Here is a 22,892-nt window from a genome sequence, read left to right on the forward strand (position 1 = left end):
AGAAAAAAGAGAAATGACCCAAATAAATAAAATCATGAATGAAAGAGAAAGGCTCACAACCAACACCAAAGAAATACAAACAATTATCAGAACATACTATGAGCAACTCTATGCCAGCAAATTAGATAATCTGGAAGAAATGGATACACTCCTAGAGCTGTATCAACTACCAAAACTGAACCAGGAAGAAATAGAAAACCTGAACAAACCCATAACCACTAAGGAAATTGAAGCAGTAATCAAAAATCTCCCAACAAAGAAGAGCCCTGGGCTAGATGGCTTCCCAGGAGAATTCTACCAAACATTTAAAGAAGAATTAATACCTATTCTTCTGAAACTGTTCCAAAAAATAGAAATGGAAGGAAAACTTCCAAACTCATTTTGTGAGCCCAGAATTATCTTGATCCCAAATTCAGACAAAGACCCCATCAAAAAGGAGAATTACAGACCAATATCCCTGATGAACATGGATTCAGAAATTCTCACCAAAATACTAGCCAATAGGATCCAACAGTACATTAAAAGGATTATTCACCACGACCAAGTGGGATTTATCCCTGAGCTGCAAGGTTGGTTCAACATCCACAAATCAATCAATGTGATACAATACGTTAATAAAAGAAAGAACAAGAACCATATGATCCTCTCAGTAGATGCAGAAAAAGCATTTGAGAAAGTACAGCATCCTTTCTTGATCAAAACTTTTCAGAGTATAGGGATAGAGGGTACATACCTCAATATCATAAAAGCCATCTATGAAAAACCCACAGCAAATATCATTCTCAATGGGGAAAAACTGAGAGCTTTTCGCCTAAGGTCAGGAACACGGCAGGGATGTCCACTATCACCACTGCTATTCAACATAGTAGTAGAAGTCCTAGCCACAGCAATCAGACAACAAAAAGAAATAAAATCAGGAATGAAGTCAAAATCTCACTCTTTGCAGATGATATGATCCTTTATGTGGACAACCCAAAAGACTCCACCCCAAAACTTCTAGAACTCATACAGGAATTCAGTAAAGTGGCAGGATATAAAATCAATGCACAGAAATCAGTTGCATTTCTAAACAGCAACAATAAGACAGAAGAAAGAGAAATTAAGGAGTTGATCCCATTTACAAATGCACCCAAAACCATAAGATACCTAGGAATAAATCTAACCAAAGAGGCAAAGAATCTGTACTCAGAAAACTATAAAATACTCATGAAAGAAATTGAGGAAGACACCAAGAAATGGAAAAACGTTCCATGCTCATAGATTGGAAGAACAAATATTGTGAAGGTGTCCATTCTACCTAGAGCAATCTACACATTTAATGCAATTCCTATCGAAATACTATCAACTTTATTCAAAGAACCTGAATAAATAATCCTAACATGTGTATGGAACCAGAAAAGACCCCAAATAGACAGAGGAATGTTGAAAAAGAAAAGCAAAGCTGGTGGCATCACAATTCCAGACTCAAGCTCTATTACAAAGCTGTCATCATCAAGACAGCATGGTACTGGCACAAAAACAGACACATAGATCAATGGAACAGAATAGAGAGCCCAGAAATGGACCCTCTACTCTATGGCCATCTAATCTTCGACAAACCAGGAATGAATGTTCAATGAAAAAAAGACAGTCTCTTCAACAGTGTTGGGAAAATTGGACCTCCACATGCAGAAGAATGAAACTGGACCATTTCCTTACACCACACACAAAAATAGACTCAAAATGGTTGAAAGACCTCAATGTGAGACAGGAGTCCATCAAAATCCTAAAGGAGAACACAGGCAGCAACCTCTTCAACCTCAGCCGAAGCAACTTCTTCCTAGAAACATCGCCAAAGGCAAAGGAAGCAAGGGCAAAAAGGAACTATTGGGACTTCATCAAGATAAAAAGCTTTTGCACAGCAAAGGAAACAGTCAACAAAACTAAAAGACAACCAACAGAATAGGAGAAGATATTTGCAAATGACGTATCAGATAAAGGGCTAGTACCCAAAATCTATAAAGAACTTATCAAACTCAACACCCAAAGAACAAAGAATCCAATCAAGAAATGGGCAGAAGACACGAACAGACATTTTTCAAAAGAAGACATCCAAATGGCCAACAGACACATGAAAAAGTGTTCAGTATCGCTTGGCATCAGGGAAATCCAAATCAAAACCTCAATGAGATACCCCCTCACACCAGTCAGAATGGCTAATATTAACAAGTCAGGAAATGACAAATGTTGGCAGGGATGTGGAGAAAGGGGAACCCTCCTACACTGTTGGTGGGAATGCAAGCTGGTGCAGCCACTCTGGAAAACAGTATGGAGGTTCCTCAAAGTTGAAAATAGAGCTTCCAAATGACCCAGCAATTGCACTACTGGGTATTTACCCCAAAGATACAAATGTAGTGATCTGAAGGGGTGTATGCACCCCAATGTTAATAACAGCAATGTCCACAATAGCCAAACTATGGAAAGAGCCAAGATGTCCATCAATAGATGAATGGATAAAGAAGATGTGGTATATATATTATATATACACACACACACACACACACACACACACACACATACAATGGGATATTATGCAGCCATCAAAAAGAAAATCTTGCCATTTGCAATGACGTGGATGGAACTAGAGGGTATCGTGCTAAGCGAAATGAGTCAATCACAGAAAGACAAGTATTATATGATCTCACTGATATGAGGAATTCTTTTTTTTTTTAAAGATTTTATTCATTTATTTGAGAGAGAATGAGATAGAGAGAGCATGAGAGTGGGGAGGGTCAGGGGGAGAAGCAGACTCCCTGCTGAGCAGGGAGCCCGATGCGGGACTCGATCCCGGGACTCCAGGATCATGACCTGAGCCAAAGGCAGTCGCTTAACCAACTGAGCCACCCAGGCGCCCAGATATGAGGAATTCTTAATCAGGAAACAAACTGAGCGTTGCTGGAGTGGTGGGGGGTGGGAGGGATGGTGTGCCTGGTTGATAGACATTGGGGCGGGTATCAGCTATGGTGAGTGCTGTGAATTGGGTAAGACTGATGAATCACAGACCTGTACCTCTGAAAGAAATAATACATCATATGTTTAAAAAAAAAAAAAAGAAGAAGATAGTAGGAAGGAAAAAATGAATGGGGGGAAATCGGAGGGGGAGATGAACCATAAGAGACTATGAACTCTGAGAAACAAACTGAGGGTTTTAGAGGAGAGAGGGGTAGGGGGATTGGTTAGCCCAGTGATGAGCATTAAAGAGGGCATGTATTGAATGGAGCACTGGTTGTTATACGCAAACAATTAATCATGGAACACTACATCAAAAACTAATGATGTTATGTATGGTGACTAACATAACATAATTAAAAAAAAAAAGAATATTTATCTCATTTTATTGTAGTACAGAACCTCCCCTATGCCCTCTGCTGGGCCTGGAGCCAAATATTCAACTCCTATTTTTGGCTAGAACACCCCTGTTCACTCTGATTCCTATCTGGGTTTTGTGATGTGGATGTTTGCTAGACATCTGCTTTTGCTTCAGCTTTCTGAGACCTAGGACGGTTCCACTGACATGAAAATCTGCTTTCCATTTTCAAAAATTTACCCATGACTCGGTTTATTGTCATAAAACAGAGTTTCAGGAGGGGGAATAATTAAGAACATCTCCTTTAACTCCATATCTCTGCACTGACTTGCTTAACATTGCGCATATACCATGGAGGAAGCTGTCTTTGTTTGTTCCAGCAGCTATAATGAAATACCACAGACTGGGTAACTTCCAAACACAAGAAACATTTCTTCCAGTCTGGAGGCTGGAAGATCAATATCAGTGTGCCAGCATGGTCAGGCGAGGGCCCTTTCCAGGGCTGTAGACTTCTTATATTTCACATGAGGGAGTTGGGTAGATAGCTCTGTAAGGCCTCTTTTATAAGGTCACTAATCCCATTTGTGAGGGCTCCACACACATGACCTAATCACCTACCAATGCTATCACACTGGCATCAAAATTTCTACATATGAAATCTGGGGAGACACAACCATTCAAACCAAAGCAGATTTGTCTTTTGATAAATAATCCCAAAAGGGTCAAATGTGCTTTTTTGCATGCTATTTCAATATCCCAAACTAGGAACTGAAGGAAGTTTTTTAGTTGTTTATATACACAACATTGGAACTACTGAGTAAAGGCATGATGGTTTCTACAGCACAATTCCATAGCAGCTGTTTTAGGGCTCCCAGACCTTCTTAAAAGTAAACACATGTATAATAGGATATCTTTCTGCCTTAAAATTACCCAAAGAGCCATTCCCTATCCAGGTGACCCTAGGTATTTGGATCTTTAACCAGATCTTGGGTTTTTCCCTTTCTGATTCCTAGATCTCTGTTCCAGAGAATCATGTGTATTGCCCCAATTACCTCAGTAGTTGCTTGTAGCATCCTGAGATGTCTCAGAACAACTTCAAAACGTAGAACTCTGGAAGTTTCTTGGGAAGAACTACCCACATTGAAAGTGATAGATGTGTCTCATTTATTTTTTTTAACGCCCATTAAATTGCAGAATTAAATTGCAGAATCTCAAATCATCTATCCCCTGATGATTCTGTGTATCCATGTGTTTACCAATTAGTCTTTACATTTGTCCAGGGCTCCATCTTTCTTTCTCTCTCTTCTCTAGTCACCTCTATTAAATTCTCTTAGTTATGGTAGATGCTGACAAGCATTACTGCTTCTGCTGGACAAGTGGCTGCTTCTACCAGGTACCACTTCCTTCACCACATAGTGGTAGTGAGTGTTCTGAGACACATTTTCTTAGAGACAGCAAGACATCATTCCTTGCACTCTGATATTTTAAAGGCATTTTCTCCAAAACTTTTCTTCATGGTTTTTTGTGTTGTTGTTTTGTTTTGTTTTGTTTTTTTCCCTAATGAGCTCTCTCCCGGGACACAGACTGAATCCATAGGAATTGTGGGTGCCCAAAAGAAAAACTAATCTGAGTAATTATGACAGCTCTCAGTATCACTTCTCAATTTACATGATTTTTCTATACACCTGACTTATAAATGCCATGATTTGGGCATATATCCACTCAGGAAAGAGAACATGGAAAGGTGTGGGTTTTTTTTTTTTCTTTTTTTTTTTTTCAATTTTAATGGACTTTACTTTTTTAGAATGCTTTAAAGTTTACAGAAAAATTATGCAGAAAATTCCCTCCCCATCTTCTTTCACAGAGTATGCTTCATTATTAAGATCCTGCACCAGTCTATGAATTTGTTAACAGCTGATAAGCCCATATCAATACATTATTATTAACTAAGGTCCATAGTTAAATCCACTAGAGTTCATTATTTGCGCTACACAGTTCTAGTTTTAACAAAGTGTGTGTTCTTTTTTTTTTTTAAGATTTTATTTATTTATTTGACAGAGAGAGACACAGCGAGAGAGGGAACACAAGCAGGGGGAGTGGGAGAGGGAGAAGCAGGGTTTCCGCCAAGCGGAGAGCCCGACGCGGGGCTCGATCCCAGGACCCTGGGATCATGACCTGAGCCGAAGGCAGACGCCCAATGACTGAGCCACCCAGGTGCCCCCAAAGTGTGTGTTCTTTTAAAATAAAATAATTGAACATTTTAGCTGAAAACGATATTAAGACTGGTTTCAAATAGTCCACCGTTCAAACTCCACATTTCAAACAACAAAAATGAGAAAAGTGTCTGTAACACAATTTTTAAAAAGATTTTATTTATTTATATGAGTGACAAAGAGAGCAAGTAGGAATGGGGCAGGGGGAGAGAATAGAGGGAGAGGAAGAAGCAGGCTCCCCGCTGGGCAGGGAGCCCAACAGGGGTTTTGAACCCAGGATTCCGGGATCATGACCTGAGGCAAAGGCAGATGCCTAACCAACTGAGCCACCCAGGTGACCCTGTAACACATTTTTTAACTTAGATCTTCAAACTTCCATTCTCATACATTTTCTTCTCCTTGCTTTTCAGTTTAGTCATTTTGAAAATAAAATGACAGTTTTGTGAAAATTTGGATAATCTATATAACACACAATGACCCTCATTCTAACCTGGAGAGTGGGAGTGACTGCAAAGAGTCTTTGCAGGAGGTAAGGAGGGAATATCAACATGTTCATTTCTACCTCAAGTCACTTTGTTCCCCTAGTACGACATGGTCTCCTTGTGCCTGGTGCTATGTATTCTCCCTGTCCATTCCTCTAGATAAAAATTGGCTGAGACCCCACTAAGTAATTGGTTTATCAGACTTGGTTTTGTCTCATTATTAAGAAAGCTGCAAAATTGGATCTTTGAGCTATGTTAGAGAGCAAATAAGGATTTGATGAGAATCAGTAGCTAAGAATGAAGAGCATGCATTTAATTAAAGTGTGGCCTGTGCTATCTATATTCACACCTAATGAGGAGACAGACCTGTAGGCTTAGCAAAGAAGGAACTCCTAATAGTATTAATAAAAAGCTAAGTATGTAGGTAAGGCAAGTTCTGGGTATTTTATTTCTTTCCAAAATCAGACATAGCATAAAAAAATATTTTTCATATTTTTGTCTTTGCATTAAACATTTCTAAAATCAATGGGAAATATTAAAAGTGTGATTATTTCATATATGGCTTTCCTTGGTGATAGTTAATTTAAAGAAAAAGAGTTCACTATGGTTAGAATTCTTAAGGAAAGTATTAATTAGTTAGACCTCAAAACTTATTTCTAAACTGAGAACAAATTAAGAATTATTAGCAGTTAGGTAAAACATAATTTGTAACTCTGTGACATTTTAATCTTTTTGCCAACATGTAAAATGATGTGTGTTCCCAAGTCACATCCTAAATATGTTCCTTGGTAACTCATAAGACCTCCTAAACTGTTCCAATAAATAAATTAATGCTTTATTTTCAAATGATAGGATATAACATTTTTAAAGTTATTTTCTGATTAATCTAAGTTAAGAAAAAAAACATATTCTTTTTATTCCAATGGAAATTTTGAATTAAGTTAAGCATATCATAATAATTAAAATGCTATTAAGCAACACTTTATATTAGTTTTCTCAAAATTTGTTTTTATTGCATGCATATATCATTTTAACTTACATAATTTGAGATACTCATTCTGCTCTTGTTAAGAATTACAGTTTTTTAGAGTTTGGTTTAAAAATAAAATTCAGAACTAGATAGTTCTTTGCATTTCTAATTATCTAATGCTTTCTATCAGTAAAACCATGAAAATAAAAAGCAAATGAATCTTTTTAGAACCCATAAATCTCAAACATGAAATCAGAAATATTTTAGAAGGAAACTTCCGGAATCCTCTATCCATCCATTCTGCTTTGCCTAATGATGAGTTATCCTATTTTGAAAGTCTTATTAGATGGAAATTTCAATTATACTAATAGATTCTCATTTCCAACTATATTGATTGTAGACTCAAGATGCATTTTTTTCCTGCTATAGCTAGATCTTATTTCCTTTTATTTCTAGTGAACATAAATAGATCACCACTGTTATATTTTGAGAACCATAAGTCAACATGGCCTTTCCTAATAATTTTTTGTACACTCTCTTAATTATTAAACTCTACAGAAATGATGTCCACATAGCAATAAAGTTAGAGACAAAGTTATTTGTATATTCTTTCTTGTTACACAAAGGACTCCATCTTAGTGTATTCCGTATAGATGGTACTCAGATGTTGATATGTGATCAGTTTACCTGTTAATAAAATATAGATAGATAGATGATAGATGATAGGTAGATAGATAGATAGATAGATAGATAGATAGATAGATAGATAGATAGACAGATAGATTAGATAGATAGCAATCGACTTAATATGTCCAGGGTTCAATGGTAAGGTAAAAAAAAAAAATAGAATCAATCATAACATCAACAGTGACAATAGATCTGCATTTCCTTGGGGGAAAAAAATTGGTACATTAGGGACTTTTGGTATCTTGGGAGTATAACTCATGGACTACAAAACACATTCATACCAAAAATAAAGATGTTTTATGATGAACAAGGAACCCTCATTTTCAAACAGCTCTGTCCCTGTAGGCATGGGTGCCCACTTCAATTTCAGACTGGGTGTGGTGGAAGGAGCTTGGAATGCAGACCAGCCTGCATTAGGACTCTCTCTGTATGGGAAGCTCTAAGAGGCCAGCACGGATCTCAACAAGACTGCCCAACACTGACACAGAAGTAACCAATGGGAGTAAATAGGGAGAAGAGTGCCAACATGTGAAGCAATATTATTTGATGGCATAAAATAATGCCTAATTTTTCTTAATTGTCAGATTTGTGCAAGGAGTTTCATATACATTGCTCCCATTCAATCTTTATAAAGGTAATTATTAGTTTGTTTTTACAGATGCATCAGAGAGGGACAGAACAAGTAAGTTCATTTGCCTGAAATTACAATGTTAATAAGTGGTCCAGCTAGGACTTGTGGACAGTTGTTTGTGAGTGTGAAAGCCCTCTAAACTGGGTACCCTGCTATCTTCCCACCATATCACATGCCAAGCAACACTTTCCTAATGAGGAAACTTCAAAAGCTTCTTTCCTTCAACAATCTTCTTCATGCTTTGCATGGTGTGGGTGCAGCCCGGAATTGACTTATTTTATGTCCACGCTAGTAACATGAGAAACAAACAGACACAAGTGCTTCAGTAATCTAATTCTAGGCGTTTGGCTAAATAATTCTTTAACAGTCTTATTGGGTGTCCACAACAGACACCGTGGGATTCCCTTTCTACATAGATTAAACCTTGTAACACCAACACAGAAGTTACGGCTATATTGTTGAAGGCATCCTAAGACTGAAGCTAATCAGGGACCAAATACAAAATTTCTAGCAATGTCAATAAGTAATATAGATGAATAAAAGGAAAGTTATATGCACTCACAACATACTGTCACACCTATTCAATTTGTTTCTGAGTTTGGAACTCTATGTGAATCACTGATTTGGAATACAGAATGTGGTACATCAGCATGCTATTTTAAAACCATCTACATCCTCTGAACTTGTGCCTTTTTCTGCCTATTTAAGTCCATTCTTAAACATTTAAATAATATCTCAGCCCCACTGAGGTATAAGTCAGTCTATTTGCTTAGGTAATTAGCAATGAGGACAAAAGCATCCAATCACTGTTAGAAAATGAGTGGAACTTAAGAATATTAGTGCCTATATTTCAAAGCTGATAAGGTTAAGCCTCTCAAAAAAATAAGTGTACTGTGAAGAGCCACACATAATTTGTGAAACAATCCTAAATTCCTTTTCTTTGAAAAAGAATGAACAGCATTAGGAAGTGGCATTATTAGCACATTCCAATCTTTCATGCCGCACTAATCTGTCTAATCAAAGCTACAGCACAGCTCCTGTAAGCATGCTGCCTGCCTCAGAAGGGCGAATTGCAAACACGACTCCATCTAACAGCATGTGGTTTTAAAAGAGAATGCACTTGGTTTTGCTCCCTGTATAATGAGTTTAAAATCAATTTGTATCTTTGAGAGGAGACTGAAGTTAAAATATCTTTGCTTACATGGCTATATTTAACATTTGCATCTGTATCGGCAGAACAGAGTGCTCTGTGCTGTTCTCTCATTTGTCTCAAACCCGTTCAAAAACACTGCTTTTTCTGAACATATTTGTAGTAAATTCAAGACTCAAAACGCATATTTTACAGGATGTTCACCACAGAGTGGCGATACAGTGGCCCCAGTAAGATTTTGGAGACCAAGATAAGAGATGAATACAAACTGGGTGAGTTATTCCAAGCATGCACAATTGAGAACCCTCCCGTGCATCACTGCTTGTGGAACTGTGATTTCTCAAAAACACTTGAGGTGCGTCCTTGAGGTTTGAAATACACAAACCCATCAGAATAGTTTTCTCTAAATAGCTTTTAACAGAGGAGCAATGCATTCAAACACAACCCTTGAACATAAACTTTTGAACATAATTTCTCCTCTATCCCTTCCCATGTGAGCTGCTACAGAAATTCAGTGAAGGCTCTATGAATCTTATTTAATCAACCATGATGAATGTTTCCCAAATGCCTAACACTGTCTTATTCTTTTTGTATCATGTTTTATGTCTGTCCCCAACAGAAGCCCTTCAACCTTCCAGCCTCTCCCAAAGTGTTGTTTACAGGCCACCTACAATAGAACCACTTGGGCTGATTGTTAAAATCCGAATTCCTGGGCCCACCTACACTGACTGAATTAGAATATTTGAGGCTGGGGCTTCAGATCTGCATATTGACCAACATCCAAAAATAAATAAATAAATAAAAACCACAGGACACAACAACACACACACAAAAATTGATGGCCATTCTGCCTAGTGCTAATTCAGTATGCCTTGAGATTAAACTTCTCTAAATTTTGTCTCTTTCTCTTTCTCTGTCTCTCCTGTTAATGTCTCTCTGTCTCTGTCTCTGTCTCTCTCTCTCTTTCACACACACACACACATACACACACACACAGTCTTTATATGCTCTTCCAATTGACTCTGCTACTGTGTAAGATTTTACAGACAAATTCTATTGCTTGTAAGATTTTAAACATTTGCAAAGAGTTAGAGATGTAGTTCACCTAGAGATATACCTCATGGACACTGATTGGCTGAGATTAATAGAAAAACTGAAAAAACACATAACAAGCAATGCTCAAAGTATTTCTTTGAATTACATTTCATCCTGGGTAGTACTCACAGACCTGTGTCTAATATGAAACACACACACACACACACCAATTAAGAGATCATCTGAAAATCTGATTAGCACACTGGACCAATGTCACATCTACCTAATGAATAAATTGAACTGTGTTTAGCAATGCAGTAGATCCTTATTTGCACATGGGGAAAATTATGATATTAAGAAAAAGTAAAGAAAACTCACCACTTCTTCATGTCTGCATTTTCTCACATTAATTCCATTTATCTGCAATGAAAAGAAAATTATGGTTTCTCTTGGCGTGCTGTGAATTGAATTTATGTTTTGATTGCAAGTAGAAAATAAGGGTAAAATGTGTACCTGTAGAATAGCATCTCCGATAAAAAGCAGTCCTGAAAGTTCCGCTGTGAAGGAAGAAGGGCAATTATTATGCATCAACTATTTTCTTCATACAGATGAGTTTTATAATTAAGTAAAATCAAAATTGATACAAGGAAAACATTAAATGTTTTATACAGATAACATCTTAAAAGATCCACAAATAATAGGAATGCAAAAACAATTGTATGGTTCTGCCCAAACATCGGAACACCTATTTCCATTTAATCCTATAATTTCAGACCTTACAGTTGCCCAAAACTGGTCACTCTTCTGGATGGATGACTAAATTTTCTCATGTACTTATAATATTAAGGTATCTATGAAAAAAATTTTATCTAGACATTCAATCCATCAACTATGGGATCAACTCTGAGTTTCTTTTTGAACATTAGATTATCTTACTGATTTCAGTCATTGAAACAGTTGCTTTACATCTTTGGTGTTCTCTAGATGAAATTTCATGACAGGCTGTTAAACTGCATATGAGAACTGAAAAAATATGTGTATCAGGAATTGCCTTATTTGATGGGACTTATTATCATTAAATTTGTCTGTGTGTTTAATGAAACAATTTAAAAGCTGTGTAGTCCCTAATTTATACACAGTCACATGCTCTCTTATCTTTCATCCTTGCTTTCCTATGAGCAAAACCCTCCCCTGGAGTAATAAAGTGATAGAGTCAGGAATCAGACTTGGCCACTTAACTCTCTGGTCATGGGGAACTTGGAGCTAGTCAATCACATACGAATTTATGGTTCCTTAATACGACCTATTCTTCAGTGAGGATGGCTTACAAAGGAATAGTTACTATGTAGTTCTCTGAACACTTTACCTCTTTGCTCCTTGGAGATTTTTGAAATGACAACTGGAATATTATGTTCTGCTCCCCCCTGCAAAGAGAAAATCACATATTGTGCTTTTTAATTGCAAGAAAATATGCAGCCTTTAATTAGGAAACTATACATGCTATGAATAATATGTTAATGGACACCAGATACCATATGAATAAACTTGTGGAATTTCTCTACTCTGCAGACACAGCTCCCAAAAAACTTATCCACCTATTTAGAATATACCATGACATCTAGTAATTAATAACAGTTGACTTTGAAAGCTTTTGTTTTTCAAATAAAGATTGGAAATGCCTTAAATAGGCATTCTCTTCAATGTGTAGCATGCTGCCCATTGTAGAAATTCTTATTTAATGTTCAAATACCAGATAATTATGTATTTCCATTAACTAACTAAGTTGTTCTATGCTGGTGACTAAGCACAGACCCCTTGGGATGCTAAGTGACTAGAGAGATCTTTACCTGCACAAAATGATACAAAAAATCAGAGTGTGCATATGCATGATGGGAAAGGGATCATCTGCATTTCTTTAATTAATATTAGATTCCTCCTTGTGTGAAAGCACATATGAAACAATTAAGAGGACAAAATAAACTGACAAGAACACTGTAGTAATTCTTCAAATAATTGACCAAATGAGATATGAAATAATAAAAAAATAAGTGAGACTAATATGGAAGGAAACAAAATAAAGCCTGAAATAAGTGCATGAAAATTCTGTTTTGATAATACAGAGTTGAGAAGTTTGAAACCAACAGTTGAAAAATCAAATAAATGCATTAAAGAATAAAATGGGGCGCCTGGGTGGCTCAGTTAGTTGGTTACGTGTCTGCTGTCAGCTCAGGTCATGATCCGAGGATCCTGGGATGGAGTCCCATGTGGGTCTCCCTGCTCAACAGGGAGTCTGCTTGTCCCTCTGCCTCAGCCACGCCCCTCATGCTCTTGCTCTCTCCCCCTCTCTTGCTCTCTCTCTCAAATAAAGAAATAAAATCATAAAAAAATATTAAAAAACTAATAATAAAAAAGAATAAAATGTCAATTATAAAAGAAGTATAGCACTTTTAACATAGGATAGTTGAAAAGACAATCTAAAATTCCACTGGGTTTCTCTATCTTCAGAACACGTAAACTTCCTAAACCTTTTTTATTTAAGAATAAAAGTTATTGGGCGCCTGGGTGGCTCAGTCGTTAAGCGTCTGCCTTCGGCTCAGGTCATGATCCCAGGGTCCTGGGATCAAGTCCCACATCGGGCTCCCTGCTCGGCGGGAAGCCCGCTTCTCCCTCTCCCACTCCCCCTGCTTGTGTTCCTGCTCTCGCTGTCTCTCACTCTGTCAAATAAATGAATAAAATCTTAAAAAAAAAAAAGAATAAAAGTTATTTTAGAACTATATTTTTTCCATGAATGTCAATTTTTAACACTGAATTGCCAATATATTTAAATATAAGATGGGCAATAGTTTTTGAGAAAAGTAGTGGTAGTCAACATTTTCTTGGCAAGTAGTCCTTTTTACTTCTAGAATATTAAAGAAGAGGCATGATAAATAAAATATTGAAAACTGTCTTCCTCAGACTGAAATTCAAACCCACTGCTAACTCACTTTACTCAGTACTTCCTACCAACCAAATATTCACCCACCCACCCTCACTAGCTCTGTGAAGTCTCTGGCCTTAGTGACATGGCTCCTAACTCTGTTTTGCCTTTTGGTCAATATGCCCATAACAAGCACAAATTCTGTTTAAGATGACTTCTCATTTGATCAAAAGATATGATTTGTGACTGATAGTATAGTTGAAATGAGTGCTTATTTAGCACACAATAGACACTGAATACAAGGTAGCTATTATCCTAATTAATCTATCAACCAAGATTTATGAATAAAATTACATGGCATTAAGGGTGGTATATAAGCTTAGCACTAATCCACCCTAAGACCCTTAATATTTACTAGTTAGTGTTCCAAGTTTCCAATCCCCTTTTTCTGTTCTATTCTTTCTTTCCCATTATACTTACCAGCTTTCAACCTACAATTATCTTTATTTCTTATATTTATTATTCATTTTCATTCTTCTTCCCCCATCCATAACTAGAACATAAGTTCCAAGAGGGCACTGAATTTTTTTGGTAGTTTGTTTCATACGTTGATGTAAACCCAGTGCATGGAATAATGTCTTTCTTTTGTATCTTTGAAATGTTTGTTAATGAATGAATGAATGAATAAATAAAGTCAAAAGCTTTTCCAAGCCTAAGATAGACCTATTCTTGTAAACATATTACAGAATGATTTTAAGTAGAAGCTAAGAATATACAATGAAATTAAATGCCCATGATTACAGTTAGTTTCTAGAGATACTTGGAAATTGGAAAGGATTTTAAGAATACGTCTCCATTTCTTAGAAGAAAAAACTAGTTAACAGAGATGAATCATCCGCCAATGAAGGTTTAGGTAGTATAAAAAGAAGAAACAAACTCATCCAGATATTTTATGGTTCAGATATTTTGGGGCAGAGAGTGACATTGTTTATGTCCCTCTTGTCTATGTGGCTGTCATCAGAGTGTTTTTCTTCAGCTGTTTTTGTTTTTCACAGTTTTCTCTCCTTGCATTACTGAATCCAAAGATTTTCTTAGTGCTCAGATTTTTAACGCCAGGTACCATAGTAGGGTGGTGGGAAACCTCTCCCTGGGATCTATCTAGAGAAAAGACTTGAAATTGTAATTTCTGAGGGCCAGCTCAGTAACCCCATTCCTCCCTCAATTCCAGAGAGTTAGAACTATGTTTAAATGACAGGCTAAAACTAACCCCTATTTTGTCAACAGTTTTCTTTTTATGCAGACGTTAGGAGTTCTGAAAGAATTCTTCAATTAATTGCAGAAATTACTTTATTAATTAATTAGAGAGCAAATTTTTAGACAAAACTCAGGAGATAAAATTGGAACTTAAAATCACAGTACCTTAATTTATTGGATGAATTGTGAGAGCAGTCCAGTTCTATTAAAGTTAATAAGATTTAGCTCTGGACCTAAATGGGGAAATGTAAGGTTTTCCAGTCAGGAATTAAATAATGCAACTCATCCTGTTTAAAACAGGGGACAAGCTTCCTATTACACTTAGAATAAAACCCTCAATCATCAGCTGCCCCCTGTCTTATGGCCTCAGCCTGCCTTACTTACATCTTCATCCTTCATCACTCTGAGCACCAAAGGACATCATTATATAATATCTCCTTTGCCTAGATGCTTTTTTCTTTCACTCTTAACCTGGTAAACCCCCAACTCAAATTCAGAATATCAGCTGAAGGATCCCATTCATCAGTGTCTCCTTACTTGAAGCAATTCACTTCTGTAACACTGGATCCAGGCTACAATTTATATTATTTACATCACAATTTGATCAATATCTATTTTCCCACTGGATTACAAGGGGCATAAGGTCAAGACAGGTTTTCCTTTACTGGCTCTTCTCCTCAACCTACCCTTAGGCCAACCAGGGTGCAGGCTTGCGGTCCAGGTTTAGGGAATAAATGAACTAATTGAGCTCTGTTGTTCCAGTGTAAAATCAAAACTAGGGAAAATGAGGCAACATTCTACATTGCATCCCAGAAATTATTAAAGTATATACCATTCAATGCATAATTAAGTTTACAACCAGCTTTATAGGATCCAGGATATTAATTCCTATCTAAAGCATTTTGAGGAGGACTCTATACAAAGAATTTGCCAGTATAACTGAAATTCTACCGAATCAAACCCAGAATATTCTTAGAGCATTGGAAACCTTGCCAGATAAATATTTTTAATTCAATATTTTCATTATTCCAGTTAATCAATCAATCATATTCTGGGCTCTAGGAAGAGAAAAAGAGACATAGATCCCACCATTATATACAAATTTAGAGCTAGGAAAATATTTGTAAACAGATAATAACAACACAATAATTAAGGTCAAGAGCCTAATGAACAAGTATGGGAGAAGCACCTAAAAGAATATGATCTGAAAGAAAATGGGAAAATATCCTTACCTATTTGAGTGCCATGCCTACCTCCTAATATCACTTAGTGTGAATTTGGCACAAATTAATGGTCTTTCCCACATACTATATTATTGCCTTCATATGAAAGTCCAAAGTAGGGAAATCTATAGAGATTGAAGATATAGTAGTAGTTGCTTAGAGCTGAGATAGGGAGACAGGGGGAGAAGGGGATGATAGCTCAAGGATATGGGGGAGACAAAAATGTTCTAAAATGCACACATCTGTGAATATAATTAAAACCACTAACCTGTATACTTTAAGTGGTTAAGTTGTATGATAGGCAAATTATACCTCAATAAACTATTTAGTTTAAAAATGGTCTTTAAAATGAAAATTGATCAGTGGTTTTAACTGATTCGTGGGGACTAATCCATAATCTTCAACCTAAGCTTTATTACCTGCCTGGTATCCTCCTATTTCTATGGTGTAAACATATGTATCCATATTGTCTCTGGTAGAAACAGAAGAATCAGACTCAAGTAAAAAGAACAGAGAACAGAATGAGGAAAAATGTATGTAAATGTGGGTGTACTTATATCACCCACTAATAAATTAAAAGGAAGAAATTTATTTATTTTTTAAAATTTTATTTATTTATTTGACAGAGAAAGAGCACAAGCAGGGGCAGCTGCAGGCAGAGGGAGAGGGAGAAGCAGACTCCCGCTGAGCAAGGAGCCTGACGAAGGGCTCCATCGCAGGACCCCGGGATCATGACCTGAGCCGAAGGCAGGTGCCCCTAAAAGGCAGAAATTTATTATAGCTGCTATGAAGACATATATTTTTATTTGGTACATTTGATACAATTAATACCAAGTACTTGATATTAAATTGTTTCCTTGATCCTGGACATATTGATCCATTTAGTTTAATTTTGAATAAACCAGAATGTAAATAATTTAGAGAGGAAACATTGCTTCTGTTCCCAAGTAGAGAGTTTAGAGAAAATTTAGTCTGGTTTCTACAGCTACAGAACATAGTTATTAACAGTAAGGACTATGTCATCTGCTTTGTGTGAGGTTTAGGCCCAGCTCTGCCAGGTACAACAATGGGTAAATTACTTAACCTCTTAATACTTAACCACATTATCTATAGAGGGATAACAATAGTTATCTTCTTTGCTGGATACTAAAGGCCAAATGAACCTGAATATAAAGTACGTAGTTCAGCATCTGGCACTTAAAGAACAGTTAATAAATACTTGCAATTATTGCTTATAAATGATAAGATTTTAATAATAATTATAATTTCATTCTTGATTGCTGCAAAGTTAAAGCTTTCATATAAAAATCACCTTTGATTGCAAGCATTTTCTTAATGGACATAGATAACGTAGCCTTGTCTGTTGGAAAATAACTCCATAGAACCTTTTCTAGTAATAAATAAACAAAACCCCCTTTCTCTAAAAAGTGATTTGTTAACTGACAATGGCCAGAGATATGATTGAATAATATGCAAATATACAGTATTCTATTTTTTTTCTTTTCTTTTTTTTTTTTTTTAAGATTTTATTTATTTATTTGACAGAGAGAGACACAGCGAGAGAGGGAACACAAGCAGGGGGAATGGGAGAGGGAGAAGCAGGCTTCCTGCGGAGCAGAGAGCCCGATGTGGGGCTCGATCCCAGGATGCTGGGATCATGACCTGAGCCGAAGGCAGACGCTTAACGACTGAGCCACCCAGGCGCCCCTACAGTATTCTATTTTCAAAGAGATGGAAGATCAATAGGAGATAGTGGCTTGATTTAAGGTGATTATCCATATGGTGATTCTCATAAGAATGAAGCAAAAATACAAGAATATTGGGTCCTATGTTGCAAAGCTTTGATGATTATTGGGGATGTAGGTGAGGGAGACCATTAAGATACTTTTGGAAATGGTTAAGTTTCAGGTTAGTCCAGACAAAAGGGATGAGCACTTGAAAGAAAGATTCTACCAGAAGGCCAGAAGGCAGGCGTGATATGAGGGAAAGGGGAGCAGGAACTGAAGAGCTGGGAATAAAGGAGAGAAAGGTCATAGGAATTTAGGAACTCTGGAAAACTAGACAAGGGCCCAAATCACAATGTCCTATAGGAACAATAAGAATATACACCAGCCAGCCTGATAAATCTGAGAGCTTCAAAGTGTGAAAATCAAAAACAAATGAAGACCAACCTTGAAAATTCTCTTAGCAGACAAAACCACTCTAGTCATACAAAGTTTCAGTTAGCTTATTTTGCAAGGCTAGCTTGACCCAAGCCATTTCTTGTTTATGCCTCTAGATATCATAAGTAAAACTTGAACTATTTCCCAAGGTTGGTATGAGGTAACCACTAACCAGTTCCCTATCATTTAAGAAAATTGTAATATTATAATCAATCCCTGTGAAGAATAAACAGTCACTGCCTTCCCACTATATAAGTTGCTTTATAACAATATACCCTGAGTCTCACTCCATGTTTTGGTTTGAGTGCTCTTGCTCTGCAAACTGTCTTTTTGGTGGGTGCACATAAACTTTTACTAATCACTACTTCAATGATTCATTGTTTTTACTTCTGCAATTTCTGAACTTTTTACAAAAAGAAGCAGTTTCAGTCCAAGAACAGAGAAGATTATGTGATTATAAGTGGAAAGTTTTGGCATCTTTTTGTTCAGTTTTTGGAGAATGATCTTTTGGAAGTTTGAAAATGTAAATAAGAAGAACTTGACATTTGACTAAGTGACAAACAAAAACAAGGGTCCTCTGCCTGGAGAGTATTGGGGAACAAGAACATTGTAGATGGACAGGTAACTTCAAGGCTTAAAGGACATTGGTAGCTTCAGGGACATCATACTGCCCACAGTCTATAGCCACTAGGGCACATTAATAAACAAAGCATTAGTGCCTCTCTGTGATGTTGCCCACCAGCTTTTGTAGCACTGACCACCACGTGGGAAAAATGAGGAGTTGCCACCATACACAATCGTGACAGAAGCAGGAAAGGCCCATGAGCCAAGATTTGTCAGGAGCACAGAGCATGGCCAATTGGCTTTGACTTGTGACAACACATGTTGGAGTGTTTTAGTGTTTTCTGACCAAAAAAGAGACATTTTTTTGCCCTTTAGTCAGGTTTTTGCAAATAACTTTTTAGAAGGTAAAATTGAAATAACATCACCATATGTTCTTAGTACAATGAAATTCAGGAGCACCTGTAGGAGTCTTCACTATATTGGTTAATGCCATTTTAATTGTCCGACATGCACTCTTCCTTCTGTTATCTCTAGTTGATATATTCCAGGTTTTAAGTCAATAATTCTCACTGCAAAATCTCCAGTGTGTTCCAGAAGTGATTACTTAACCGGACCAAATAAGGATAAGATATATTTTTATATATTTATGTGAATAATTATATTATCAGCTCAAATTGCTCCAGCAATAGGTACACTAACAAATAAATACATAAGAAAATAAGTAAATGTCAACATTAAAATATTAATTCTGCATTTAGGTTAAAATGATTTCTTAAACTGTTCATTCTGTATATAGAGTATATATATAACATGATATATATATATATATATCATATATATATATATACATATACATATATATATATGTATATGTATATGCCCACACATTAACAGAATGAAAGATCATCTTTTTTTTAAGATTTTATTTATTTGAGAGGGAGGGAGAGAGAGACAGAGAGAGAGTGAACAAGCAAGAGTACAAGAGCAGGGAGAAGGAGAAACAGACTCCCCACTGGGCAGGGTTCGGGGCTTGATCCCAGGACACTGGGATCATGACCTGAGCCAAAGGAAGACACCTAACCAACTGAGCCACCCAGGTGCCCTGAAAGATAGTTTAAAAATAAAAAAGCAAGTGTCAGGGGTAAATATTAACAAAAGCAAATTGGAAAACCCTAAAAGGAAACTTTTCAGAATGATTGGGTAATATTCTAAAGAAAAATATTAATTTTAGTATCTATGGTTAGTGTGTCATAAGAATGGTAAAATAATTGCCTTTTTTTGTTAGAATTTTAATATATGGCACAGATCACAATTCAAATACTGCTTGTGGTCAATATTATGAATGGAAACTATACACTCATTTGATTTACAAAATTACTTATTTAGGTGTAAGAGTTTTGTTTGGATTGGAATAATGAAAATATTAAATGGATATAATTCATTTGGCAAAATTCTTGATGTTTTAAAAACTGTTTAGGTTAAAATTGTGCTATTTTAGTAAAAATAAATTACATTGTATTATTGGCTTTAAATTATAAATGGAAATAGAAAAAAATAGAAAAGAGCATTTCCAGCCTGCCCAAAACTAACGTAGTTCCACCATCAGAAATAGAGTTGGAATGGCTGCGTGGCTTAGTTGGTTAAGCATTAGACTCTTGGCTTTGGCTCAGGTCATGATCTCCCTATGGGTAGTAGGACAAGCCCCATATTGAGCTCCCCAAGTCTGCTTCTCCTGTGCCCCTACCCCTTGCTCAAGCACACACATACACACACACACACACTCTCTCGCTCGCTCTCTCGCGCGCATGCGCTCTCTCAAATAAATAAATAAATCTTAAAAAAAAAAGAAGACAGAAATAGAGTCAGGCCTGATAGGTGAAAATGCTTATCTCAAATGAAACCAGCTCTCACGAGTGGATTTTATTCACACTTAGCTTTTGTTCTCTCTCGTGGACTTTTTACTATCTTTAGTGGTACCTTTAAATCCTTCAAACAATCCCAATAAATATCACAGCAAAAACAAAACTCATTTCCACATCCTATAACTTGTTCTGCAAACCTTCCTGGTTTTAGCTGATGATAGATAAAGGACAGTTAAATATATATTTTAAAACTAACATTTTATGTAGTAATATTCTTATCACTTGACAACACAATGCTGTTCCACAGTGGTACATTTTTCTAAGTCATTTCATAATGTCAACTAGAACTGATAGTCTCCAAATTTAGAGTTCCACTTTCCAAGCATATATAAAATTCCATGAAATATATACCTGAGATGTATGATTTTCACCCTCCATAGGCAAAATACCCAACCCAATTGTTAAGATAAAGTTAAATTTCATTTATCTATGCAGAGATGTAGATTTCTAAAGGGCATTTAAAGACATTGAACTAACCTTTATAATATTTATGTAATTTCTCATCCTTTTAAATTTTCTATTTGTTTCAGTGGTGACAAATTGCAGGTGTGGTACATCTTTACTAGTCAACCATATACAGGGAAAAAAAGGCCTTTAAAATGTAATAATAAATCGGGCACCTGAGTGGCTCAGTTGGTTAAGCCACTGCCTTCGGCTCAGGTCATGATCCTGGAGTCCTGGGATCGAGTCCCACATCGGGCTCCCTGCTCGGCCGGGAGTCTGCTTCTCCCTCTGGCCCTCCCCCTCTCATGTGCTCTCTCTCTCTCTCAAATAAATAAATAAAATCTTAAAAAAAAAAAAAAGAAATGTTCGGGGTGCCTGGGCGACTCAGTTGGTTAAGTGTCAGCCTTCGCCTCAGGTCATAATCCTGGAGTCCCAGGATCGAGCCCCGCATCGGGCTCCCTGCTCAGCAGGGGGTCTGCTTCTCCCTCTGACGCTCCCCCCTCTCATGCTCTCTCTATCTCTATCTCATTCTCTCTCTCAAATAAATAAATAAAATCTTTAAAAAAAATTAATAATAAATGGAAGTGAACAGGTATGGTCATTTTTTAAATAAATCAGATGATAAAATTCTGTCTATCCTGTCTACTTGACATTGTGACATGAAAATTTGCTGGTTTCTTAAAAAAAGGAAAACTAACCAAAAGAAAAAGAGGAATAAAATCCAACTAATACTTAACTATTAAGAGTGTAAAACTTGGGGCGCCTGGGTGGCTGAGTTGGTTAAGCGACTGCCTTCGGCTCAGGTCATGATCCTGGAGTCCCGGGATCAAGTCTCGCATCGGGCTCCCTGCTCAGCGGGGAGTCTGCTTCTCCCTCTCACCCTCCCTCCTCTCATGCTCTCTTTCTCTATCTCATTCTATCTCAAATAAATAAATAAAATCTTAAAAAAAAAAAGAGTGTAAAACTTGTTCTTGCTCCATTCACTGAAGGGGCAGTATTTCCTGCTCGGGCTGGTTAGAGGAAGATATGCACACAACACCACCATATCTGACGTGTTAGATGACACCAGATAGAGAAAGTGAATGACCTATATTCAATACCAGGTAAAATTCCCAAGTACTTTTTCTAAGAGTATTTCTAAGTCAAAAGTTGACCAAGGTTTTGTGAGAATCTACCTAATTTACATCTTATTCCAAATATTGAACAGTTTGCTATAGCCATTCTTGTCTAATTAGTAATCAGCAAATAATCAAAATACACAGAAATGCAGGTATTATGGCATGGTCTTTAAGGATAGACTGAAAAGACAGGCTACCTTTATGCTTAATCCAAATCCTCCTACAGTTTGTCTTCTAATGGTCACCGTTCTTTCCTGAAAGACAGGATTTTAAAAGAGGTTAGCATTTCTTAATACTATATTTACACACCATTTTCCTTCTCTGGATTCTGTTTTTGTTCCTTAAAAAAGAAATATTTTGTGACACCATACAGGCTCTAATTCTTGCAACAAATGGAGTATTTTGTAATTTTCAAATCAAAGGTTAATTTATTTGTCTAGATAAAAGGGACTGTACTGTTATTAAACTTCTAAATTCCCCCAAAATAGGTTCCATTCATGATTCTTTGGACATATTTTGGAATTTTAATTTTTATCTTCTCATTTTCTCATTTTCAGACTATATATTCTTGTTATCTAAGAGATGACAAATTCGGGTTACATAAAAATAACTCTATGTCAATGGTAAATATTATCTTTGTCAACCAAGGTCTTATCTCCATCAGTATCAAGTCATCTTGCTTGGGGAAATTTGAGAGCTGAGCTGGGAGGCTGCCATGTCCCAGCACATTAATGATTCATGTGTGTGTCTAGAATTGAAACTCTGGATAAACCA

At 36.6% G+C, this 22,892-nt stretch overlaps 1 protein-coding gene across 1 annotated transcript in view; it reads right to left on the reverse strand.

Moving 5' to 3' along the window:
- SNTG1 (syntrophin gamma 1) overlaps positions 1-22,892 on the reverse strand; it is a 957,526-nt gene that overhangs the window by 276,900 nt on the left and 657,734 nt on the right. The window contains exons 5-8 of the mRNA XM_045896572.3: positions 22,316-22,372; positions 11,881-11,938; positions 11,028-11,071; positions 10,893-10,934 (exon numbers count right to left, since the gene is read on the reverse strand). Coding sequence (XP_045752528.3) covers positions 10,893-10,934; positions 11,028-11,071; positions 11,881-11,938; positions 22,316-22,372 — 201 coding nt within the window. The remainder of the gene's footprint in view (positions 1-10,892; positions 10,935-11,027; positions 11,072-11,880; positions 11,939-22,315; positions 22,373-22,892) is intronic.

This window comes from Mirounga angustirostris, unplaced genomic scaffold (genome assembly GCF_029215605.1).
Source record: "Mirounga angustirostris isolate CCGP_5_RB_7025 unplaced genomic scaffold, mMirAng1.0.hap1 SCAF_4, whole genome shotgun sequence".
Taxonomy (NCBI): Eukaryota; Metazoa; Chordata; class Mammalia; order Carnivora; family Phocidae; genus Mirounga; species Mirounga angustirostris.